The sequence below is a fragment of the Protopterus annectens genome, chromosome 17.part0 (assembly GCF_019279795.1).
Source record: "Protopterus annectens isolate FY-2018-M chromosome 17.part0, PAN1.0, whole genome shotgun sequence".
In the NCBI taxonomy this organism is placed as follows: domain Eukaryota; kingdom Metazoa; phylum Chordata; order Ceratodontiformes; family Protopteridae; genus Protopterus; species Protopterus annectens.
In genome coordinates, this window is record NC_056751.1 from 532,371,835 (window position 1) to 532,399,122 (window position 27,288).

General features: G+C 40.5%; 1 protein-coding gene across 3 annotated transcripts in view; it reads left to right on the plus strand.

Moving 5' to 3' along the window:
• The window catches only part of LOC122791582 (sodium-dependent neutral amino acid transporter B(0)AT2-like), a 734,235-nt gene that overhangs the window by 674,032 nt on the left and 32,915 nt on the right, over window positions 1-27,288 (plus strand). For all 3 annotated transcript variants that reach the window (XM_044059347.1, XM_044059350.1, XM_044059349.1), the window contains exons 12-13: window positions 3,524-3,683; window positions 17,610-17,772. In XM_044059347.1, coding sequence (XP_043915282.1) covers window positions 3,524-3,683; window positions 17,610-17,772 — 323 coding nt within the window. The remainder of the gene's footprint in view (window positions 1-3,523; window positions 3,684-17,609; window positions 17,773-27,288) is intronic.

A 27,288-nucleotide genomic window follows, 5' to 3' on the forward strand; every position in this document is an offset into this window, starting at 1 on the left:
TATATTTTTTGCTGTTAGGTCATTCAGTTATGCTTGTAGTGTTTATCAAATGCATAGTCCCAGTATTTACCTACCTCATGCTATAGGATATGCACATTTATCTTTACCTAGACACCTGTGTGAACAGGCTTCCAAACCAGAGGAGCTGTAGAGATCCCTGCAGCACACCATCCATGGTTTGACCAGCTGGGGAATCTCCTTGAATCTGCACAAATCTGGGCTAAAATAGCACCTTTGGCCACCACCTTCTGTGTTTTGTTGGATGCAAGATGCAGGCAGATTGTCCCTGATTGAGGAGAAAAGTCTCCATTTGGGTCAGTTTTTCATTCAGGCACCGCATTGAGAAAAACAATAGCTTACAGAAATATTTCTGGCTTACATCTCAGGGCTCCAAGGTTCATTCCTTTCTGTGGAGTATGTATGTACACTGTGTTTCTATGTTTTTTTCCAGGTATTTTGTTTTTCTCCTACCTTCCAGAAGCATGTTAGTTGACTGGGGAGGTTTGCCATTTGATAAGGGATAACTGGAGGAGCACCATCTCACTAATCTCAACTAATTGAATATACATATCCCAGTATGGATTTATATTTATTGGCTGAAAGACTGCTGTTGCATGATCCGTTTTCACCTCTGTGCCTGTTTCCCTTTGTTTTACCATGGCATTAGTATAACATGAGTTAAGTATATGTCAGAAACAAAGCCCAACATTGTTTTTGTAACAGTCTGTAACTGATTTCAGCTACAGTTTTGTCAGGTTTTTTTGGATGAGTTTGGCTGGTCTACTTGGCTTTCAGGAGAGTTCTATTGTGGGTATTTGTAGTAGGTCCATTGGCTATAGTAAATTGTGTTTGTGCATATACTGCATTTACACTCACCCTTATGGCCTGGGTTGTCATTTACACCCAGTTAACAAATGTTAAATCAGATAAGATGCACTTTATATCAAAGACATTTTTAGATGTCCAGGATTACATGTCAGCTCCAGTCTTGATGTTTTCCTAGGCCAGATGCCGCTTGTAAAAAATACAGTAGTACTTCAGGAGCCTGTGTAATCATCCCACTCATCCTCTGGAGAAAATGCTATCGATGATCCTCACTTTAAAAAGGGAATTCAACTGATGGACTTACTAACTGAGACATCTGACAGAGCTGCATTATCTAATGCAGTGCTGTATGCCAAAAGAAACCTGATATAAAACCGTTCAGTAAAAAAAGATGTATACAGACAGAGAAGAGATAGAGTAGCTTATGAAACAAGTGAAGATACAATAGAATTTACAATGCCCAGATTTTTTTCCTTATCACAGTGTTTGCATTTTAATGACATACTCACTAATTCTCTTGTATGAGTTGTTCCTGGATACTGAAGATATTGCAGCACAGAACTAATAGAAAGCAAAGAGGATTCCTTCAAAATCATTGTGGTGGCTAACACAGCCATTATCTGAAGTCAAAATAACACTTATTACTTCCCACTGTTGGAGATAGCGTCACTCTTGAAAGACAGAAGACAGAGCTAAGAGAAGAAAAATGACTGAGCTGCCTCCAAACAGGTGTCAGAAACTAGCCACGGAGCTTAACCATAATCACAAGCACACCATATAACCAAGAGTGAAGAGCTGACCCATTTTTCCAACATTAACCCAGTCTCCGACATCAGCCAAATCAAGTCCAGCGGACCACAGTGATCCTTGTACATAATGATTAGACCCCTGCATACATCACCTGTTATCAAAAAATGGTCAAGAACCGCAATCCCATCAAGCTGACATCACATTGTATAATTGAGTAGTCAGTAATACATGTTGTTGCATATAATTTTATGGATAAGATTTCTGATTGCTTATTCAGATTATTCCTGAGTAAAAAGCAAAAAATATAAAAGCAGTAACAACATACCAAAGAGTTTCAAATATTGAAATAAATAGTTGTAAGTTCTCCTATTTCCTTACTTTTACTTTGTAATATTATAATGTAATTAGGACTTGGATTAGAATTTTGATATTACCTGACAGTATATTTAGTATTAGAAAAGCTAGATATGTAAGAACTTAGAAATATTTAGTTAAATATTATCGAGAAATACACATTTAAGAAGTCTTTTTGCACATGTTTTAGGGTGTTCAGTTCTCTGCATTTTCTTGTTCACATCAATCCAGTTATTCTTCTCCCAAGTTCTTTTTAAAGTAGGTGATGTCCAGTCCATTTCTTCAGTGAATGGTAATACATTATTATTTTTGACAAAGGATGTAGCTTCTTCAATATTGTTAAAAGTTCGGATATCATTGACTAGATGAATTCTAATTTTTGCTGGAAAGATTATTTGAGCTTTAATTTTGTCTTGTTTGAGGAGTTTAAGTGGCCAGCAATTCCTTCTCATTTCAATGGTTTTTGTGGAGTAGTCATTGTTAAATCGTATATTATGTTGTCCATATTTTTAAGGGGCTTTCTCCCATGCTGATTTAAAGACCAGTTGTCAGTGAATGAAAAACTTTATTACTATCGACCTTGGAGAAGTTAGTGCGTTTCTTTGTATCGGTTTATCTATGGCTCTTTTGATTCCATAGTAAAAGCTTTCTTGTTGTTAAGAAATTGTGGGATCCATGTGGAAAGTAAGGAGACAATACCCCCACACACAGTTTTTACTGGTAGTCCAAAGATCCTTATGTTACATCTTCTTTCTCTTTTGTCTAAATCATTCAGCGTATTTGTTAGCCAAGAGTTTTTTTTTTAATAGAAGGTCTGTGTTTCTTCTTCTTTGAGTCTGTGTTCTATATCAGTTAAATCAGTCTTTTTATCAGTAATTTTTATTTGCTGTTGTTGAATCATTTCCTTGAGAATGTTAGTTTGACTGTTTTCTCTCAAGTTTTCCAAATTTTCTTGAAAACCACCCATTTTTAATGATGGTTCTTGAAATATAGTCATTATGTGCTGTAAATCTTTCTTCAGTGAAGAATCAGAATGAGAATGTTTCAAGTTCCTCATTTGTAGATGTAACAGATACGTTTCTGAAGTATTTTGACAGGAAGAGTTTGATGAAACTATAAATTTTTCAAGTCTGTTGTACTGAAGATATATGAATAATTTTATGAAGAAATTTTCTTTCTAAAATTATTTTTTCCTGTATATTTTAGGATAAACTGCAGATTTCTGAAAAGTTGCCGCTTTCTGTTTAAAGATCTTTGATAATTAAATAGTTAAACATTAGAATCCCCTGCCATTTTTCAAGTACCCATTCTAGGCTCTAAATGGTAATACTAAGTAGTAAAATTAAGAGCATGCTTTTCAGTGATTTATTTATTTTTTTTTTTTTTACTGTTGTGTTGTTCACATGTGAACATTTGCATTTTATGTGCTGAATTAGCTTTCACTTCATGAATAGCAATTTGGGACATATGATATTTGTTGAATTTATGCTAAACACTTTTGAAAGTTTTATGGCTGGTGGTGTCTTCTGTGATCGTCAGTAATATTGTTACATTCTGGGTTTTTCTTCATTGTTTTATTTTTCTCTCCTTTCAGTGGTCTGTTGCATTCTTGGATTTGTCTTTGGCTTAATTTTTGCCCAGCGCACAGGAAATTACTTTGTCACAATGTTTGATGATTATTCTGCGACACTGCCACTTCTTATTGTTGTTGTTTTTGAGGCCATTGCAGTTGCATGGATCTATGGGACTGACAGGTAAGACATGAGCCATGCTTCCAGTTTTCTTTTCTTCCTTTTTGTCCTTCCTATTTTAGAATATTAAGTACTTGTCAATTGTTTTTGCCAAACAGGAAAATGACATTTAAGACCAGACAAGGCTACACTGAGAGGCAGAATGATGAGGACAGACATCAAACTGCAGGAGTGCAGAGTGGAAGGTAGTTTTAACAGAAAGCAGTACGTAATGATACTGTGTTGTACATCATTGGACTGACTTCCTCTGAAGTACTTTTTCCTTAAATGGGGAGTTGAGTACTGCGGCTGATGTCATGACGTATGGTAGAAGTAGATTTTTATGTTGAAAGAAGTAATTGCTAAGAGGGGGTAAGAAAATGGGCTGATTAAAGTATGTAGGCAGCTTAAACCATAATCAAACTTCAGGGGTCCTAAAGAGAAACGCATACTGGAATAAAGGTTCTCCATGCATTGGATCGTGAATTTGTAATGGGACATCTTGGACAGACAGATTGAGTAGACGTCAGAGAAAGGGTGGTGGTTATAAAGACAAGTTTCTGAGTAAAGACAATCAGAATAGAAAGAGTAACAGATCATATTGTATGCTGTTTATGGCCACCTAGTCTGCCCTTTGTCTTCAAGTACCTCATTCTCCTTTGAACCATTCATTGCTCATCTCTTACAGGGATAGCAGAACATTGGTCATGGAAGTCAGAAAATTGTGTATTGTCATCCTGCACGGACACAGATTTTTCTTCAGCTGTTAACAGCTTCTTCTGTTAGCCAGCAGACTTGGAAGAAGTCCTCTACACTATGCTGCTACAATGTTACAGACTGATGCAGTCAAATTATGCCTAGCTAGAGAAAGCTATGTGGTAAAAGAGGCCATGTCCCCTGTTGTGTGCCCACTGAAAGCTCAAAAGCAGTAATTGTGGTCCTTGAAACAGCAATAATTTAATTATAAATAAGGAGAATGTGTACTAATTCCAATACTGTGGTAGCTTGAATGTTTCAGCTACACCAACAGGAGTTAATGTGCTTGAGGTGGCACAAACCCCCATGTACAAGAGGCACAAAGAAGGCCCCCCTTCAGCACAAGCACCATAAAAGTTAACAGAAATTTTTTAATGTATTTTGTGTCATAATTGAGCTTACTTTTTGTAGTGTGAGGAACTGCAGTGTTGGGTCTCACATCTCTAGCAGAGAGCCCTTACTCCCACAGTGCATCATTCTGACATGAACTGTACTCCTGTGATCTGAATCACAAATTTCCCCCTCCATATGTCAGCAGTGGCCACTTATTCCAGTCCTCCCTACCCAACTACTCCAGCTTCTGAGCCATTAATTGAACCTGAGTCATCTGTACCAAACACAAGGCTTTAACCCTGTTTGCCACAGAACTAGTTGAAACAAAACAGCTTTCATTAGCTTCTTGAGATAGTCATGAAAAAAAACTTAAATAATTAGGAAGGGAATGATAATAATGCTCTGGAGAAGATAAAGACTGCAGCATTAACTGGCAATAAGAAACTTGAAGAAATGAGCTAAGTAGTCATTGTTCCTATGAATGTCTTAAATTTTAGATTTTTATTAACAGTAGTCATGCTTGGTGGGCGGCCGCGGTGGTACAGCGGTTAGCATTGCCGCCTGACAGCAAGAGGCTTGTCTGGTTCGATTTTCGGCTGGGGTGCCTTTTGTGCAGAGTCTGCATGTCCTCCCTGTGGTTGCATGGGTTTCCTCCGGGTGCTCTGGTTTCCTCTCACATCCCAAAGACATGCTCTAGGTGGATTGGACACTCTAAGTTGGCCCTAGGCATGAGTGTGTGCTTTGTGTGCCTTCTGTGGAAGGTTGGGTGCCGGGCTGGCAACTTGACACAATAAAAACTCCACTGCCAATCACGAGCGGACAGGTGATCACTGTGGCGACCCCTAACCAGGAAAAAGCCAAAAGAAGAAGATTAACAGTAGTCATGCCTGGAATAACAAAGTGAACCAGTATAATATAATCATGCAGTCTACTATTTTCTAATCGTTTGGCAAGCTTGCCAGCATTTTGAGTTTCACTTCTTTTCATAGGTATTTATGAGATGTGATTATGTGAGGTATTGCCATCTGTGCCAGGGAGAATAAGGCAGTGCATGTGTAACATATGCCAGCATAGTTAGCTGGAGTTTTGTAAATAATTTTGTGTCACTTGATTATCACACTGCTTGTGTTAAAAATGTATCAACAGTGTTATAACTGATTAAATGTATATGTTTAAACAGAGAATTCTGGAAGGGAAGGGTAAACATTATTGAAATTGTTGTATAGCTTTCAGATACTGCAACAGATCTTAGCAAAGCTCTGAGTATGAATTGTACCAGAGTCAGGTGATTAAATGTGATATCATTCTATAATCAGCACTGAGAGGATGGCATTCTCACAGCAGTTTGTTTTGCTTTGTTTTGTTTTCTTTGGAACCTGATGTAAAAGATCTAGATCAGTTATCACAGTCAGTTGAGTTCAGTTAGTTCAGTTGAGTTCAGTTCAGTTAGATGGTTAGAAGCTCATCACTTTGCCTTGTGGAAATAAGCATCTCAGTACCTAATCCTGCCTTACTATATTAATTAAATTATCTAGGAACCAGTTATTCTTTAGACAGTTAGGAAATACTTTGAGATTAGTTAAGTAGTGTTTTTCTGCTTCTGATTGAATCTGTCCAACTGTGTTCTTTTTATTTCTCCTGTGATTCAAACTCTGGTGTTTATTGTACCTGGATATTTAGTATTCTCTTATTTTCTATTTTATTATTTGTTTGTTAAATATTTTCTTACCTTTCATTGTGGCTGGTCTTTTATATAATACTTTTAACATCCTGAGAGTACTTGTGCTTATTTTAGTGATGCCATGACCACTTCAAAAATCCGTGCTGTTTTGGTTACACTCTACCATTTATATTAGTATTGATTTTACTCAGCATAATTGGATACCCTTGTAAGAGCCTGAGAGTGGTTGACTAGTGGCAGCGTGGCTACCTTATAGTCTGGGCAGAAGGGGTACAGCTAGTAAATCTGTACCAGCCTTTTCCAGGATGTGTGTGTGTGAAAATCAAATACCTAGGTGTGGATCTGTCAGCTACTTGGAACTGGAACACCATGCTCCAAAGCAAGTTTTGTTTGGGATCTAGAGAGACAGAGAGTCCAGTCCCAGGTCTGGAGCATGTTTCCTGTGGTCTCTTGGGGGAAATTGTGCTTGATGCATAGAGCTGCATCTGAAAATACTGTGTAAATTAATTCATGGCTTTAATGACCGTCTGTCAACGGTGTCAGTGGTGAAGATTGAGGCTCCTTGATTACCGGCCTGAGGTAAAGAGGCCGTCACATATTGGCGCCCCCCCCCCCCAAAGACTCGAGCTAGTTTTTCAAGTGACCCTTGAATGCTTGAGAGAAATGGGCCTGTCTGGGAACACATTAACCTATACCTTGTCTTCAGAGTCCATCTGGATTGTCATTGCTGACCCCACTACTATGAAGGGAAGAGATCAGTACTGTTAAATAAATTTGTTAAAGTCAGACTGTAAAATTCATCTGGCATTAAAAAATAATGACAGTCAGTAACAAACAGTAATGCAGGATAACTCAAGTATCTAAAACTCTAATACTCTAATGTACATTAGGAGGCAAAAAACCATACACAAACTTGTACAGAATTTTGTCTGATTTTATTGGTGCAACATATGCCATTTTTATATGTTTTACAATCAGCTTTTGCCCACCTCACTGACGTGGTCAGTGACAGGGTCTTTACATCATAGTAACTTATGAAAAAGTGCTGAGATGGTGTTTTTCAAAAATCTTTTTCCCATGAGAATATTACAGCCTTGCAAAGCACCTGGTCAATCACAATGTCCTTCCGAGGATGTAGCCAATTCAAGGCTCTTAGATTAGTTCGAATACAATGGGTGCATGTCTTCTTTAATGCTTCTCTTTGTCTCTTTTCTTGTTTACCAGCTGGACATTATCTCTGATAGTGCGCACAAGGCTATTCTTCTGGTGGAAGCAGGAAAAGATACACATGCAGACAGATTTATTATTTTCTAACTTTGCAAAATAATCTTTACTGACAGACATGAGCCAGGCCGCTTGAACGCTGCCAAGGCCAAATTTCTAATTACACTGCAGCTTATGCTTCAAGCAATAATATGCGAGTTTATTTCTACTATTATTCTAGTAAAACAGAATTAAATGCATTACATATCATACTATTTTTCAACCTTTGTTCCCTATATAGATTTGAGCACATTTATTCCTGTCTAAAGCACACATTTCTCTATATATCTGACCACACAACTTATATATGTTTGAATGTTTGAATACACATTTTCCTAAGCAGCATATATGTAAATATATTTTTCTAGGCAGCATGTATGTAAATATATATTTTCTAGGCAGCACATATGTGAATATATATATTTTTCTAACATTCTCCCTCCTGTTAATGCATTTCATTCTATTTGAAACATAAACAGTATCATTTCATTTCTTAGCCTTTTCCTTTCAAGGACTTTTAGCTAAGTAAGTCATTTGCTTTATATTTCAGATAGGCTTTCACTTGGTATCAACAAATTCAATTCCATGTCTTGGTACATAGTTTCAGTTACTGATATGTCAACTAAGTCTTTAACTAATTTTTTCACACAGGGTATACCGCAGCAGACACATGCTCCAATTATGAGCAGTACTACACAAATTGCTATCAGAATATTCATAAGGACCGACCCCACCCCCAAATAGATTCTGGAAAAAGTTCACAGTGGGTTTGGGCCTGGTTCTGCCATTGCTGACACCTGCTGTATTACCTCCAGGTGATCATTGATTTCATGTTGGTTGTCTGGAATGTGCACAGCATTCTTCTTTGATAAGCGCAGTACCACCTCTCGCCGCTAGGGTGAAGTCGAGAGCCATTCGGTTCTGTAATACGACTGTTCTCATTGCATTCATTTCATCAGTCACAAGTTCAAGAGCGGAAAAAGTCGCATTGCTCATTACTGAGGAGTTTTGACAATTTCCTCAGTTCCCAAATCGATTTGACTGCTCCGTAGGCTGGGAATATCCCAGCCCAGGATATAACACTGTCACTCAAGTCCATATGAGTCAATTTTTCTTTGTCCTTCACAGCGAATGATCCTTCCAGCTTGCTTCAATCTTACCCACTGGATTAGCAGGTTTTCTGACTGTATTCTCGGCTTGCTGAGCTATATTTCTCACATTGCGTATTTTACCCAGGGCAATTCTGCAGTATGTCTTATGGCTGGAACCAGATAACCCAAAACAACTGCCGGACCAATTCTCAGGTAACCATTTATAGGCCTTTTTCCCACAAACAAAATAACAGTTTTCTACTTTAGTACTGATGCGGGTTAACCCTGAATGAAACATTTTTTATCTATAACAGATAATTGTCTATATATTTCAGGAGTTTTTGCACATCTCTCAATGTTGTTTTCATCAAGCTTAAATATGAACCATAGTTCGTGCTACAACTAGTACCTTGGTCTACAGGTTTTATATAACATTTGTAAGACACAGTTATGTTACAGTTACTCCAACCAACCTGGAGTGTGTCATTTTAACAAAACAAACAATTCCTTTCTGAGTAACGGTAAATATAATGCCACTTTGTCTTGTGATCTCACAGTACCCGTGTCAAATAATAGGTTTTCCCAAGTTTCATTTATCCCCAAGGGGACAGCAGACATTAAGAGTCCTCCATATGCTGTGGGTATTGCAGTACAAACCCAACAATTTGAAACATTCATAGTCTCTACATAGACTCGTTTCATAGCCAGGTATGTGTTGAAGTTCGGGTGCCAGTCTATAGCCAGTCCATCATCACGTTTATCAATTTCACTTCTGTAGTTATATGCAAGAAAAACCATAACAACAAAAAGGTCACTATAAACATGGTTAATAAATGTATGATCAGCAGGCCAGTGAACCAATGTCTTTGGGGTTGCTTCACATTTTTATTCACTCTGCCTCTGGCCATCCTGTATCTGTGGAATGTCAGTGTCCAATTTAAATTCTTTGAGTGGTTTACAGTGCGTCAAATGAACCCAAGATGATCTCTCAGCAATTTTTACTGCAGTAGGTGTTGCCAATAGTACCTGGTACGGACCTTCCCACTTTGGACTCGCCCAGTTCTTTCTTTTGATGACTTTCAGCCAGATCCAGGACCCGGGTCAGCACGGCCTCGGTTTTGCTTCTCGTTTATCTGAAAAGAGTTCAACTGCAAAACAGTCTTATTTGTTAACAATTTCTTCATATAACTAGCTAATGAGCCATCGGCCTCCAGCTCTGCAGGCATGAGGGCCTTCCATTGTGGCACACAATATGCTCTTCCAAACACTACCTCAAAGGGTCAAGCCCTTACATTTGGAACAGTTCTCATGCTCAGCAGTGCTAAAGGCAGACAGCAAATCCAAGTCTTTTGAGTCTCACTCATCAATTTTCTCAACTTGTTTTTCAAAATTCCATTGTACCTCTCCACCAGTCCTGCTGACTAAGGGTGATAAGCACAATGGTTTTTCAAAGAAATCCCAAAAAATCTCCCAAGCTGATGTATTGTCTGGTTTACGAAATGTGTTCCATTGTCACTATAGATTCTTTCCGGTATGCCAAATCTAGGAATGATTTCTTTCACTAAGGCTTTGCTACTGTTGCTGCATCCAGATTCCTGGTTGGAAAAGCTTCTACCCATTTTGAAAACATATCTATGATCACTAAACAGTATTTTTTCCCTTCACATTTATTCAGTTCTATGAAATCCATACAAATAGTATGGAACGGATAGGTGGTGTTGGAAAGCTCCTCGCCGGTTTAAATGCTCCCTGTGCATGATGTTTGCTACAAATATGACATGTTGCACAAAATTTTTGTGTATAATTGTAATCCGTATGTTTGGAATGTTTTGTTAACTAACTGTACCATCCCCCCTGTTGCGACATGGCTCTGCCCATGACTCAACAAAGCTGCATATCTAAATAAATTAGATGGCAATATTGGTTTTCTCTTTGGAGATGTACAGTCCCTCTTCAAGGATTGCTCCTCGTTTTATCCACTTCTGCTTTTCTGCTTTTGTAGCTAATGTCTGCATTGTTTTTAACATTTCTAAATCTAGAGTCTCAGAAGGTTGTAGTCCTTCATTTAAAAACACAGTTTCTAGGTCTGAGGCAGCTTGCTTTGCAGCTGCATCAGCCCGAGCATTCCTTTTTGAAATTCTATCTTGTTGCTTGGTATGGGCTGCACATTTACAGATAGCTATTCTAGTGGGTAACTGAATAGAATCTAACAGGTTCAAAATCAATTGTGCATGGTTAATCGGTTTGCCAGTAGATGTTATCATTCCCCTGTTTTTCCACTGTTGTGCAAAGACATGCACTGTAGAGAAAGCATACTGACTGTCAGTATATATGTTAACACATTTGTCTTTCGCTAGAGTGCAAGCACGTGTCAAAGCTATCAATTCTGCTGCTTGAGCTGACAGGTTATGTTGCAGGGGTTGTGCTTCTATGATTTCGTTATCAGTCACTACTGCATAACCTACTAGGTTCTTTCCCGTAGGACCTCGTCTACAGGACCCATCCACATAAAATGTCACCTCTGCATCGGTTAAGGGCACATCAGTAAGATCTTGTCTAGGTGTGGTTATTTGTTCCATTTCCTGTAGGCAACTGTGTGGTGTGCCATCTACAGGAATCGGAAGTAATGTCGATGGATTTAATGTCGTGCATCGTTCAATTGTCATATGGGGTTGGCTCAATAGTATGGTCATACAAGAAAGATGTCTGGCAGGGGATAAAAATGCTATTTTTTCTTGCAGTAAAATTATCGCAACTGCATGAGGTACTCTCAACGTGAGAGGATGAAACAATACCACTGAGGCCGAAGCTTGCACTGCCATAGCTGCTGCGACAACTGCCTGTACACAGGGTGGTAATGATCGTGCCACCGGATCTAACTGTGATGAATAGTAAGCTATGGGGCGTTGCTTGCCATGTTGTTGCGTCAGTACTGACGTCATATATCCCGCCTACAATCTACAGTTTGGAAAAATCTCTTATGGTAATTTGGAAGCCCTAAAACTAACGATGAAACTATCAGTTGTTTTAGTTTGCAAAAGCTGCTTCTGCTTCCGTGTCCAATGTAGTGTTTCTTGTGCTGCCATTGGTGCTTTAAATATTAAATCAGCCAATGGAGCCGTTTCTAAAGCATAATTGGTATCCAACTTCGACAAAATTAGTCGCTCCCAAGAAGGACATCATTTCCTTTTGGTAGTTGGTCTAGGTGCTTGTAAGATTGCTGTTTTCCTATCTTCATCTAATGTTCTACCTTCTTTGGATATCACATATCCCAGGTATTTAACCTGTTCTTTCCAAAGTTGCAATTTATGTTTATTCACTTTATGCCCTTGCTCAGCTAAGAATTTCAACAATGCTATTGTGTCTTCCCTACATTGCTGCTGGGTAGGAGCTGCAAGCAAGATGTCATCTACATAAAGTAGTACTTGGCTGCCCCCTGGTGGAGAAAACCCCGCCAGGTTGCTAGCCATCTCTTGTGCGAATATTGTTGGACTTTCACTATATCCCTGTGGTAGTCGGTGTACGTATACCTTTTGCCCTGAAATGTGAATGCAAACCAATGCTGGCTGTCAGGGTGGATAGGTATTGAAAAAAATGCATTGCTAATATCTACCACGGTGAAATATTTTTGTTGCGGCTTCAAATCATTTAACAAGGTATGCGGGTCTGGCACCGTAGGTGCCCTTGGTATTACCGCATCATTCACAGCCTGTAAATCTTGTACCATCCGCCATTCCCCGTTTGCTTTTTTAACAGGAAATAGAGGAGTATTACATGGTGAATCCAAGGATTCTACCAGTATCCCTTTCTTAAGTAATGCCATTATGATAGGTTTGATTCCTTGTTCTGCATCCTTGCTCAAAGGGTATTGTCTTTTCCTTGGTCTAAAGGCCGATTTTGGTGTTATAACTACTGGCCCTGCTGTTCGAATAAGTCCTACATCCGATTTCCCTGTTGACCAAAGAACATTTGGTATTTTACTCAAAGCTTTTTCTTCTTCTTCTATCAAGAACGCCAGTCAGCTGTCTTCACTCTGTTGTAAGTGCACAGCTGGGCGTGCTTAACCAATTTAGTTTTTGTTTTGTACTCCTAAGTCCGATAACTCTAAGTCAGTTAGTTTCTCCCATTTTGTCACTTTGTCACCCAAGTCTACCCACCTAACATTCCTGTTTTTGGTTAGGCTAACATGTAGTTTATTGGATTTGTACAATTCCAAGAACTCCTGAGGCAATGAACAACTCACTACACTATTGCCCTCAGTGTCCCAGTATAGAGTCCGTAGTATTAGTCTATTTGGGATTCCTGAACAATTTTGTTCATATTCTTTATCAGGTCCTGATGTGCTACAATAATATAGGGTACAATGTAACAAATGTTGCTGATCAACATCGAGGGAAGCACCTTGCTGGTAGCTACATTCATCAGTTCCTTGGTCACTGCCCCTGGACCGGTTGTAACCAGATCCTGGCTGTACCAATAATAGGCCTCACCCTCTGATCACTACAAAAGTATCAGTTTGTCTCTGTGCCTCCATACCATTCATGGTAGGGACTACTGCTATGCCAAAAGTTGCATAAGATCTCTTCCCAATAAGTTCATGGGGCATTTGGCAGAAAGTACTATTTTACTTTTCTGGGTTATACCCGAGATGGGGTCAGTTATTGCTATATCATGGGAAAGTGGTTCCCTGTACAGCTGTCCGTTTGCTGCTTTCACTAATATGTAATCGGGTGACTCAGAATGTTCCAGTAACTTTGAAGGGTGTATCAAAGTTCGTGATGCTCCTGAATCACACAAAAATTTGACTTCTCTCCCTTCCACCAGAAGTGTAACTTCCGGTTTAGTGTCTGCTAAATAGAGTTCCAAGCTCAGTAGTGCCAAGTCCAAAACTTCACTTTCCCCAACTTCTACATCCGGTTGCATGTCATTTGTTTCTTCTAAGGCATTTACATTATTCCCCTGCTCATTAGTCTCTCCTAATGACTGCCGAGCAGTATAACTGTCATCTAGTCAATCCTCATCATCCTTATCCTTTTTTTCCACAGGTGCCTTGCTCCTGCAATCCCTTGCCAAATGTCCCTTCTTACCGCAATTGAAGCATTCACCTCTTTTTTTCCTGTCCTCATAAAATTCTGAGTTTCTGTCAGAACGTTTGTTACCCTGAGCATTTCGCTTACCCTTTTTGGCTGTTTGTACTACAAAAACTTCCGCACCGTCTTCAGCTGTGAAGACCTGCGTTTTCTTTTTCTTTTTACTGTTAAAATGTTTTTCGGCATGTCTAGCATACTCTAGCAAGGCTTGAAGCCTACTCGTTCGGTGATCTATCATATGCTTCGTGACGAAGCTATTGATAGGGGCAATACAACCTTTTAAAAATGCATTCTTCAACTGCTGTTCATATGAGCTATCATTCTTTTGATTTTCAGGAATAGTCATACCACTATGGTTATTAAAACATTCTAATAATCTACCATAGTATGCGTCTACTGTTTCATTATCTTGTTGTACGCATTGGTTAATACAAGTCCAGTCTGCCCTAGGTTTCCACTTTTCAGTAATGCGGTCTGTAAGACCCTTCAATCTAGCATCTAGTTCTGCGTCACTATGTGGGAGTGGCCTGAGTTGCGCGTCACGGGCATTCCAGGCGCCACAAATCATGTGCCAGTCCGGACCTAAAATTTGTCTAACTACTTTTTCTACCTCTTCCCCATTCAGGTGGTAACTCAATCTCATGCCCTGCAAATCTTGTACAAATTTCTCAAAGTTAATTTTTGGATGGGGAATTCCCTCTGTAGCTTTCCGGATGTCTTCCGGTGTCCATGGTCTATACACTAAGAGAGTTGAGGCCTGGCCCTCCTGTCCTGCTTGTGGGTTTGGTACTTCAATTAATGGACAGATTTCCTCACTCTCATCTAATGAATTTCCGCTTGGTTGAACATCTATAAATGTTTGACGTGTTCGGGATCTAGTTCCGATAGGTTCTCTTACAAATGGTTGTCTTAATATCCCTGTTGTGTCCGGATAACGTGGGGGGGGTCCAGCCCGCCCTCCCACTTCATATTCTAAGTAAGGCATCGGAGGAGGTGGTAGGGGAGGGACCGATGCTACTATTGTATTATTATCCTCTTTGTCTAAAAACAATGCTTTTGCATTTTTATTTTTCTGTTCCCTTGGTTCACTTCCTCAATCCACCTATGTGCTTGAGGAACGCCCAACTGTTGTTGTTTTTTGCCTGACCTTCTGCGTCAGATTTTAACTGTTTCAAAGTTTTACTAATGATATTTTATCTAATTTACCATCAAAGTCATACTTATTAACCCAATTTGAAAAATATCTCACATTATCTGCTCTTTGCAATTGCATATACTTTGCATCTTCTGTTAGAGGTCACGTGACCCTTTAGTGCATTCATTTCCCATGTCTCTGAAAGAAAAAGAACTGTTACGTAACCCTTTCTCTTGTACCACGTGGTATCTTATTCCCGTATCCACAGTAGTGTCTAGAATAACTGTTTTACTTTGCTTTGTTTACTTCCTGATCTATGACTCAAGATACAATACTTGACTACCTCTCTCCCTGCTATCACAAACCTTAGCAATAGCACAGTGTAACCTGGTCCCTGATCTAAAACAAAAACAAAGAGAGGAATTCTGCTTACCCGAGCCTCCGCTTACTGTTGAAACTTCTTTTTAGGATCCAGTTTTCCGCCGCCACAGATCAGACAAGTGGACAGCCTCTTTAGATACGACAATTCAGTCGGAGGTCTTTCCTTCTCCTGCGCAGGTTTTGGTGCCACCTATATACTCTGACCTGCAGCTTACCAAGGGAATTCCGGCACGATTAGGACCAAAATGTTAAATAAATTTGTTAAAGTCAGACTGTAAAATTCATCTGGCATTAAAAAATAATGACAGTCAATAACAAACAGTAATGCAGGAAAACTCAAGTATCTAAAACTCTAATACTCTAATGTACATTAGGAGGCAAAAGACCATACACAAACTTGTACAGAATTTTGTCTGCTTTTATTGGTGCAACATATGCCATTTTTATATGTTTTACAATCAGCTTTTGCCCACCTCACTGACGTGGTCAGTGACAGGGTCTTTACATCATAGTAACTTATGAAAAAGTGCTGAGATGGTGTTTTTCAAAAATCTTTTTCCCATGAGAATATTACAGCCTTGCAAAGCACCTGGTCAATCACAATGTCCTTCCGAGGATGTAGCCAATTCAAGGCTCTTAGATTAGTTCGAATACAATGGGTGCATGTCTTCTTTAATGCTTCTCTTTGTCTCTTTTCTTGTTTACCAGCTGGACATTATCTCTGATAGTGCACAAGGCTATTCTTCTGGTGGAAGCAGGAAAAGATACACATGCAGACAGATTTATTATTTTCTAACTTTGCAAAATAATCTTTACTGACAGACATGAGCCAGGCCGAGCTGCCAAGGCCAAATTTCTAATTACACTGCAGCTTATGCTTCAAGCAATAATATGCGAGTTTATTTCTACTATTATTCTAGTAAAACAGAATTAAATGCATTACATATCATACTATTTTTCAACCTTTGTTCCCTATATAGATTTGAGCACATTTATTCCTGTCTAAAGCACACATTTCTCTATATATCTGACCACACAACTTATATATGTTTGAATGTTTGAATACACATTTTCCTAAGCAGCATATATGTAAATATATTTTTCTAGGCAGCATGTATGTAAATATATATTTTCTAGGCAGCACATATGTGAATATATATATTTTTCTAACAAGTACACTAAAGCTCAAAGCAAGACAGAATTGCCAGCATACTTTAAAGATGATCTGGTGATGCCAGATAAGGACTAGTTGAAAAGCCTAAAAGTGGAATGATGATAATGATGATGATGATGGATTGAGGCAAAGATCATTGATCTTTGATACCAACTTGTAGGGATGGGAGATGATATGTACCTTCTCCAGGGAAAGAGTGAACAGTACAGTAACCAACATTGCAATTTTAAATATTTCTGTAAAATGTCATTGATAATAGATAACTCCTTGGCACGGAGGAATAAAATCCCTGACTGAACCTCGTTACCTGAGTTTGATTAGTGGTCCATGTTCTACAGGAGCCTGACAAAGAAGGAAGTGCGGCTTGCCTATCATTAGGTGGTGGGGGTCACTGCACCATTGGTAGTTAGCAGCAGGGTTGTGTGGGTATATGTGTCACACATCGCAGGATAGGAGAAATGCACTCAGCACCACCAAACTGCAGACATTAGCCTTCAATGAGTATGTGTAGAAACATCTATGGATCAAGGGGGGATATTTTGGGTGACATCAGTGATGTGGCTGCATATGTCTTCTGCCAAGTGGTAGCTTTAGGCAAATAGAATCAACCTGAGTTGAGAGGAGTGGACAGAACAGGTCATACTCTAACCTGGAGACATTTATAGACCAGCCCTTAAATGTAGGCAGCTCTGGTATGGGGGTTGGGAAGTGAAGCCAGATCCTCAGGCCACTGGGATGAGGGCATTCCTTATCCCTGTAGTAAAAGTAGATGTGGTGAAGTAGGTCCTTGCACAAGCTACTGTCATGTATGCCTAGGGGATGGTTTCTTCAGGTCAGCTGTCATTCCAGCCACCAATTGACCATAGCTAACTGGGGAACAAATTGACGCAAGACCCATGAGGAGGGAGGCTGGAGTTTGGCAGGCAGAAAGGTGTCAGAAAATAATATAAAAAGAATTGCTTATGGCATTTGGAGGTAGTTGTGAGGATAACAAAACTACATATAGCCTGTTGTCTTTATCATGTTCTTCCTTTGTTTCTGCACAGATTTATGGATGACATTGAAGACATGTTGGGTTATCGCCCATGCTTTTTGTACAAATATTTGTGGAAATATATCTGTATCCTTGCTATGATTGGCCTTCTGCTAGCAAGCCTCATCCGTGTGTGTATTGATGGGTTCAAGTACAAGGCCTGGAATGTGGAAAAGGTAAATTCTAATGCAGACATTTATTTAATACTGAAGAAGAATTGGGTGCTTTTTGAAGATGTCTTCTTTGTGATCCCATGATTCAGGAACTGTTAGCTTCTTAGAGACTCTGTGATGTTTTATGTCATCAAGTACTGTCCGGTATACATATTTGCTTGCAGCAATGTCCTGGGGAACACAGGGTGAGTGCAGCTGTGTCCAGTATTGTGGTCTGCAGGCTACATATTCTTGCACAATCATGCCATTCTGAAGGGGAATCTGCAGACACTTGCTGAAAGGGTCTATGTAAATGGTTCAGCACCTTGGTAGAGTGGTGGCTGAGGATCCCATGCTTGTACAGCCATCGACGTGACAGTATGGCCATAACCTGCTGTGTCCATACCTCCCAGCTGTGCAGATTCACTCAGATTACCCAGAGGCAGTGGTCATAATTCTGGACATTACCCCTTCACATTGTGGCTTACGAGCAGGTTTGTAGCCACCCATTTCTGTGTTTGCAGGCAGGGATAGTATATGCACGGCTGAGTTTCAGACTTCACACACTCCATGCTGTCCATGCTCCTATCCCCCCCATTATTCTGTCCTCTTCCAAACATTATGCAAACATTATCTGAAAAGTTCCCTATAGTTATCACCTCATCCCAGCAGTAATTTGGTGTTGGTCCACAGTTCATGCAGTAGGACATGTTGGACATGTTACTGAGATTTAATACACTGAACGGAAACAATAAAAGCCGGCAACTAACGAAAAATTCAAATAAAACTGTTTAATTGTGAGCGCTTTCGGCTAGGAAATACCTAGCCTTCATCAGACAAAACAGTTACAATAAGCAAGCAGGTTCATTTTATGCTTAATTAGGCATTATTAATTAAACAGCCCAATTAAAGATATTTAAAGGCACATATCATCAGTAGGCAATAGTAAATAGTTTTATTTGAATTTTTTGTTAGTTGCCGGCTTTTATTGTTTCCGTTCAGTGTATTTTATCAGTTTTTCGTTTGTGATGTTACTGAGATTTGTCCACATGGCCTTGCATTTGGGTTCTGTGGACTGTATTATGTTGTTATTTGGGAGTCCATGACATAACATACATTGGCAGTACAGATGAGACGCAGGGCTTTGGCAGAGGACTGTAGACCATTTGGTAGTGATGCAGGCCAGCTGCATCAGGTTGTTGCATTGTGTCACTCCTACATTCCCAGACTGCAAGACACTATATTCCCCTGGGGTGACAGGGTAGGTGTGCAAGGTGCTAATGCCAATACTTTCTGTCATTATTGATCCAGTGGTGTGGATGCTGGCAGGGTGCTGCTAACAGCTAGGTACACACATGCATGGGACACCTCTTCTGCATGCTGCATTCTTTGGCTATTACCATACACAGGTGGGGTCATATTGTACTCATTCCCAACAGCAGGGAGAAGACCAGAGAGGTACCTGTGGGTGCTCGTGGGGTGAGCTGGGTGCAAGTGTGCTAACAGTTATGGGTAGCACTTCTTTTAGTAGTATTGAGGATAGCTGCATCATTCACTAGTTCTTTCACTACTAAATGCAGTTAGAAATTATTTTTTACTCTGTAATTTCATCTATGTTAGTCTTGAAAGTTGTAATTTTTTAGTTTGATACTATGAGTGTGGAGTCAGAATTTCTAATAAAGTAACACAAATGTGATGTACAAGTCTGTAGATTACCTGCATTAAGAACAGCTGTAGCAGTGAAGAATGAAGAGTCTAAAAATTGATGTCTGATCATCCAGTCGTATATGAGATTCATTGATAAGTTTTTGACTTTGTCAGATTTAGTTATACCTGTAGTGGTTGGTATTGTGCCATCATCATTGAGCCAAGGCTTGTAGTGGCTGGTATTGTGCCATCATCGTTGAGCCAAGGCTTGTAGTGGTTGATATTGTGCCATCATCATTGAGCCATGGCTTGTAGTGGTTGGTATTGTGCCATCATCTTTGAGCCAAGGCTTGTAGTGGTTGGTATTGTGCCATCATTATTGAGCCAAGGCTTGTAGTGGTTGGTATTGTGCCATCATCATTGAGCCAAGGCTTGTAGTGGTTGATATTGTGCCATCATCTTTGAGCCAATGCTTGTAGTGGTTAGTATTGTGCCATCATCATTGAGCCAAGGCTTGTAGTGGTTAGTATTGTGCCATCATCATTGAGCCAAGGCTTGTAGTGGTTGGTATTGTGCCATCATCATTGAGCCAAGGCTTGTAGTGGTTGATATTGTGCCATCATCTTTGAGCCAATGCTTGTAGTGGTTAGTATTGTGCCATCATCATTGAGCCAAGGCTTGTAGTGGTTGGTATTGTGCCATCATCGTTGAGCCAAGCCTTAACGAAGCATGTCTTCTCATTCATCTTTCCATCAGCACAGCCTGCAGTCTGCAGACACTAGTCTGCTTACACTGCTTCTTGACATTACTCAGCACATTCTGCTAAAGTTCCCAGTGCTGCTGGCAGAACTTTCCAGTATTTGCCCACATTAATGGTTCCTTGTAGGTTGTCATAGATTGTTACTTTCATCCATTGTTGCAGATATATTCTGGAGCTTTCATCATTGACTATACTGTTTCTCATTGCAGCTAACTGAAAGGCAGTACAGATTTGGATACAGAGTCTAAACGAGAATATTTTCAGTAGAAGTAACCCTGATGTAGTCTTATTCACAGAAACATAGCAGTGGCAGGCAGGAGCAACTGGGCCTGTGCAATCTTTTCCATGTGTACTGCATTAGCCATATATCCCACCTAATGTTTTTTTCACCTTCTTGATGTGACTGTTGTGTGCTGCACTAGTTCAATGTATTAAGTACCTCCATTATGTTTTCTTCCACTGCTTTCTCTGGAAATCTGTTTTGTTCATTCAATTCCTTTGATAGTCACATTGCCACAGTAGTCAGGAAGTCCTTCTACGTGGCACACCTCATCATAAAAGGGTTTTCATCCAGGAAAAAAGAGGTCATTGTTTCCCTCTACTCATCACTCATTAGACCCATTATAGAGTACAACTCCCCTTTTGGAATGTACCTCACAAGATATCTGCAGCAGCTGGAAAGGCCACAGAAGTACCTCACAAAGAGGATTACTGGCCTCAAATAAATGCCCTACACTGACCGCCTCAAAAAACTCTAGCTTTACTTTGTAGCATATCGCCTACTCCGAGGTGATCTCTGCCTAACATATAAAGCTATGTCAAACCCAGAGCTGTTGGACATGCTACACCTAAAGAATCCCTCCAAGCTACACGCTCTAGGGACCTAAACGTTGTCACCACAATAAACAGGACATGCTGGAGGGATAGATTCCTGTCCCAGAGACTTCCTATATGCTGGAACAAGCTACCCATCTGTGTCAAGCAAAGTTTTTCATTAGCACTCTTCAAGAAAAATCTTGATGAGTGGATGGGAAATAGGAAATACACCCTGGGGATCACTTCTGTGTCTCTGCTGGACAGTGGCACAGGAAAATAACTTTCTTGGGTGGCATAAGCTATGATACCTTGTTGGCTAGGCTTACGTAGGCCCTTGGGCCGATAGCCTAGTACCTATCTATGAACCTATAATATCCATTCTATAAAAATATTTCTTAATTTTTGTTCATTAAGACTGTCACGTTGGAGCTACATATTCTGTCCCCCTCACATCGGAACATGTGAAAACATTTATGTAAGTATCTCCATTGACATTGATCCCCCAGTTACCCAATGCAGCTGTTGTTGTCTTCACCATTATCATCCTTATGTCACAGCATTCCCCAAGTTATTTGCTCACTGGATACTGACTTTACCAGAACATACACTTTGTGCAGCAGAAAGTGGCAGGAACATCATTGCCTGCCAGTGGAGCAGTGCAGGTTATAGTTACTTAACAGGAACATCATTGGCTGCCAGTGGAGCTGTGCAGGTTATAGTTACTTAACAGGAACATCATTGGCTGCCAGTGGAGTAGTGCAGGTTATAGTTACTTGACAGGAACATGTTTGGCTGCCAGTGGAGTAGTGCAGGTTATAGTTACTGGACAGGAACATCATTGGCTGCCAGTGGAGTAGTGCAGGTTATAGTTACTTGACAGGAACATCATTGGCTGCCAGTGGAGCAGTGCAGGTTATAGTTACTTGACAGGAACATCATTGGCTGCCGGTGGAACAGTGCAGGTTACTTGCTTGACAGGAACATCATTGGCTGCCAGTGGAGCAGTGCAAGTTATAGTTAATTGACAGGAACATCATTGGCTGCCAGTAGAGCAATGCAGGTTGTAGTTACTTGACGGAACATCATTGGCTGCCAGTGGAGCAATGCAGGTTGTAGTTACTTGAGTTTCTGTAAATCTGTGGGCATCGTCCTTCAGTAACTCAAGCAAGGAGGGTGCACATAGGTTCATAGATAGATTAGGTTCATAGATTAGTACTAGGCTAACTGCCCTTGCGAGCCATTTTATGCCTAGCCAATTATCCCTTGTGAGACTCAAACCCTGCACCTTGTGTTTGTAAGGCAAACACCTTAACCATTAGGCCACCCTCCCAAGTATGATGTATTTGTGGAAGACAGATTGTATGGGACTGTTCCTTGCTCAGTGATACACCGATAACAGGCAGTTTACTCTTCTCTCTGTTTCATAGATTCATAGATTCATACTAAGCTAACTGCCCTTGCGAGCCATTTTAAGCCTAGCCAATTATCCCTTGTGAGACTCAAACCCTGCACCTTGTGGTTTGTAAGGCAAACACCTTAACCATTAGGCCACCCTCCCAACCCTGGTCCATGTTATGTCCACAACACCAGTCTAGAAAAATTTGGTAGTCTATTTGCTACACTTGCCTATGGCAGATGCCCTCACATGTATTTCAGGATGAGCGAGAAATATTGTGTCCTCCAATTCAACCTGTGCACAACTCCTAGACTGTCTATGCAACACAAGTCACAGACAGTGTAATTTGGAGTAAAATACCTTGCACCAGTGTATCCATCTACACTGTCTATCTCTTGTAAATGTTGTTTCCTTATTGTACTGTACTTCTATGTGTGAGATATTTTAAGGGTTTGTTTTTCATTGTGACATTGGTCATCTGTGGGATCTTTGATAAGATCAGTCCACATACTGTAGGTAGCCATGCATGGAGGCCATTAGTCTTCTAATCATGTTTTTCTCCATACGTGTAGCCGTATCTCTTCTACCCTAGTCTTTAATAGGAAATGCACACCCACAGAGTCCTTCAGACTTGATTTTACAGTTTAACTAAGCCACATTTCTTCTTCCTCTTGCAGAAAGCTCACTCTTCATCTCTTACATGCCAACATCCATATAGCAATCAGATGGATTCTGTCAGAAGGCAGACATCATTAGCAAATACCAGTCCAGTAAAAACAGGCAAATTTTATAAAAACAGTAAAATTTATCTTTTAAAGTATTCTCTAAACAAACAAACAAACAAAAAAAACAGTTCTTATCACTACTAGAGATCAAAAGGCCAGAGAATGTTCAATAAACGTACACAACACAGAGGAGTAACCATTGATGTCAGGTGGCATAAAAGAACACAGTGTACAAATGAAGTGCACTTTCATTTAGAGAAACTCCTTGTAACAAAAATCGTCTAAGCTTATAGATGATAGCTGTAAATTCCTTAGCTCTTTCAGATGACCCCCCCCCCCCACATCATAAGAATAACAAAGAAAGTGGGAAAGAATAAATGAGTCTGTAAGGAGAGAAGGACTTGATGGTGTTGGGAGAGGTGGGGATAAAAAAGGGCAGTCATCCAGTTTGTCTTCTCATCATTCCCTTTTTCTTCTAAGTTCAGATCAGAACTGCCACCGCATGTCCTTGTCACTCCATCCTGGCCCAACAGGTCCTCATTTCAAGCTCTCCGTCTTTTAACCTCTTCAGTGATTATTCTTGTTAGGACATTACAGTTATATTCAGTGGCAGAATGACTTTCCTCTTCAGAAAATCCAACAGTCTGCTGCACTTTCAAATGCAGTGTGTTCACTGTCTCAAATGGAAATGTTTCTTTATTTGAGAGGAGATGTATTCCGTTTCATATGTCTTACCTCATGTACTTGTTTGACCTAGATGTCTGTTATTCCAGAGTGAAGGTGCATGCTTCAGCCATTGCGGTGTATTTTGGTTTCACAGGGAGGCGCTCTGCTCAGTATGTACTAGTTTAATGATTTTCACAGGAGTTTCTTCATCTCTATCCTCCTCTGAAGATCTGTTTTCTTCCTTGGAGCTTGAAGTTTCTGCTTAGTGTTCTGTCTTGTCTGCCTTCTGGCTGGCTGGACTTGAACTGTATTTCTTAGAAGACCTTACTCCTGGTGCCAGTTTTGTTGGTTCTTCTTACTGTTTTAAAGCATAGGACACTGGTATTGAATAAAGAACTGGGTACACTAAGTACCAAAATGGTGTCTTATGGTAATAATAGTATTGCACAGCTGTGGAGGATTTTTCCTTTCTTTTACATTTGCAGTTAAAACTTATACTATACATGTAGAAGAGGTGTTGTATGCCTTAGAACACCTCCATGGTCTTTGTTTCTTAGGATCATTCTTTTGTTTCTTTTGAGATTTTGTTTGTTCCAAAGCATATCCTATTTTATCTACTAAACATATTTCTAAGTTTAAACATTTGCTGTATCAAGCACCCTATTTGGGGATCCATATCAGTGGGGTGTCTTGTGTAACCCTCTGTCTGAAGTAGTTAACTTAATTTTATCTGCAACCTGTGGGTATACGGATCCATATCGGATCCGAGCCAGCAACTTTTTTTCTAGCATCTGCTCCAAGCTCCTCCCCTTACCCATAATGCCTTACCATCTCGTATCTTCCCCCAGATCTCGTTTGCCACGCCAGTAGTGTCCATCATGGTCTCCTTTGCTCTGAGCTCAGGGATAGTAAGTGGTATTATTACTTGTATCTAGTGTGTGCTTGAGTGAAGTTTTTTCCCTTCCTCCCCTTGTTTAGTGTATCGCTTGTTCGTCGGTTAAAAAAAAAAAAGTTTTGCAAACTTGGTAGAGTAGATGTTCATCGTGTTACACTGCTGCAGTCATCACATTTGGGTTATCCTGCCGTCAGGTGGTCCCGCAGTCAGCCAGAGTTCCAAAGTCTTGGTCCGGCGTCGGTTGCTGTCGCTTCTTCCCTGACGTCAGTGCGCCAGGGGTATATAAGAGGCATCCAACGCCATTTTCTTCAGTCTTTCTTACCGCGCGGTGCCCGAAGCAGAAGCAGTTTGCAAGTGCCGGTCGGCCGACTCCTGAGATTTTCAAATCGAATTTCAGACTGAAGTCTTTAATAAAGCTAAGTACCCTGTTGGGGAACCTTTTCTTGCCTCAGTCCGATGTCAGAAAAAGTTAACAATTGCATTTCTTGTGGGAAGCAAATACCTCATAAGGACTTTCATTCTTATTGTATTCCTTGCCTAGGCCCAGACCACGATGTCACAAGTTGTCGGTTTTGTGCTATTTTTAACAAATGAAATATTAAACGTCGGTTTGATTTCGCCCGACATTATTTTGGTAGGAAATTTAATTATACCATGCCGTCGGAGCAGCCGACGACTTGAAGGCATGAAAAACAGAAAGATAAGGACAGGCAGCCGAGGCTCAAACCAGACTCCGAGGCCTCTGCTAGGCCAGTCGCCGGTTCTCCAGTTTTCAGTGAGGCGCCTACGCAGCCCCTGACGACCGCTGATTTAGAACCCCAGGCGGCATCCGATTCCCAAGCGGAGATTGCTAGGCCTCCACATCCTTTATCTTTAGGCCCTTCCTTCTCCATGGCTGAAGGAGATTCCGGTGCAGTTGAAACGCCTTCAGTTGCAGAAGGTGTCTTCAGACCAACTACACTCACTATTAAATCCTATGCAAAGCTGAAAACCCCTTTAAAAGCAAAGTAGACTGTACAGCAGTCTCCAGTACAAGGCCCCATGCCTAAGAAACAAATGCTTAAGATGGCTGAAGACTTAATTACCCTAATCAGGGGTTCCCATCCCCCTCCTGATAAAAGGCCAAGACAGGAGGAGGACTACGCTTCCTCTGACCAGGTTTCAATTTCCTCAGATTCTTCTGAGGAACAGGAATACTTTTTTTTTCCCCCTTATGAAGACTCTGATGCTAAAGTGTCTATCCCTTCAGCATCTCCCCCAGCTGACTACTCCTTTGGGGAAACTTTACATACCATGAGGGAACATTTCCACTGGGAAGGCCAGGATTACTCTGATTCTAAGAAAAGGCTCAGAGAGTTTTTTTTACTACCCCAGCACAGACCACTTGCTATTCCACCCGTATTAGACATTGTGGATGATGTTTATTCAGAATCTAGCCTTAACCCAGATTCACTACCTCCTGCACCAGCCAAACCAGACAGATACTACAGAGTCCCTGACTCACAGAAATTCCTATATAAAAGCCCTGTTGCTGACCCAGGGTCCCAAAGGGGTTAAGGCCTCTATTGCTAAAAATCCTGTACCCTCTGAAAGGGATTCTAGAGCACTAGACAGATGGGGAAAGAAAGTATATACCTCAGCTACTCTAGCTATGAGGGCCTTAAATTGCCCGTTTCACATGCTGAAATACCAACTATATTTGATGTCTCAGTTAAAACAAAAAATGATCACACATACAGAACAGCCTGATTACAAGGAAATACAAGATTTGTTGCATGCAGCTGAACAAGTGGGAAAACATACTTTGCAATGTGGATTTGATTCATTGGAAGCTTCTTGTAGAGCAGCAGTGACAGGGTCTGTCATACGTAGGCATGCTTGGTTAAAAGAACAAACTTTACCTGATCATGTTAAAGCAAAGTTAATGGATGCACCTTTACAGCAGGATGTTTTATTTGGTGTAAAAGCAGAAGAGGTTTTAAAGAAAATGAAGGATAAGGCAAAATCTATGCAGATGGTCAAGGGTTTTGTACAGGTTCAACCCCCTCGTTTCAGCAGAAATTTGCCAACCAAAAACTGGTCCTTTCCAGCTTCTGCCAGACCACAAAGGGGCAAATACAGATGCCCAAGGGGCAGAGGTCAGTCACAAGGCTCTTACCAGCCTTGACAATGGGGTGCCACAACCCAAAAAGGAGGAGAAGACAGGTTTCAAACTATCAGAAGACAAACACAATGACTTACCCCTCAGACTGCCAAACAAATCCCTCTTGGCAGCTCCCTTGGGAGGAAAACTAGCACTTTTTGCAGACAGCTGGCACATCATCACAAAAGACAAACGGGTCCTAAATATTGTATCTCAAGGATACAGATTCCACTTTCACACTTTACCAAGGATAAAAGGAATGCCAAACCTGCCACCAAATCAATGGGCAGAGGCTCAAAAACAAATTTCAGCTCTCATGGACATGAGAGCCATTCAACAGGTTCCTGCACAGGAGCAAGGACAAGGATTTTACTCAAGACTCTTTCTAGTTCCCCGAAAGGACAAAGCCTGGAGACCCATTCTGGACCTTTCACTTCTAAACACATATCTGGAAGTACCCAAATTCAAGATGCTCACACTACAGCAACTTCT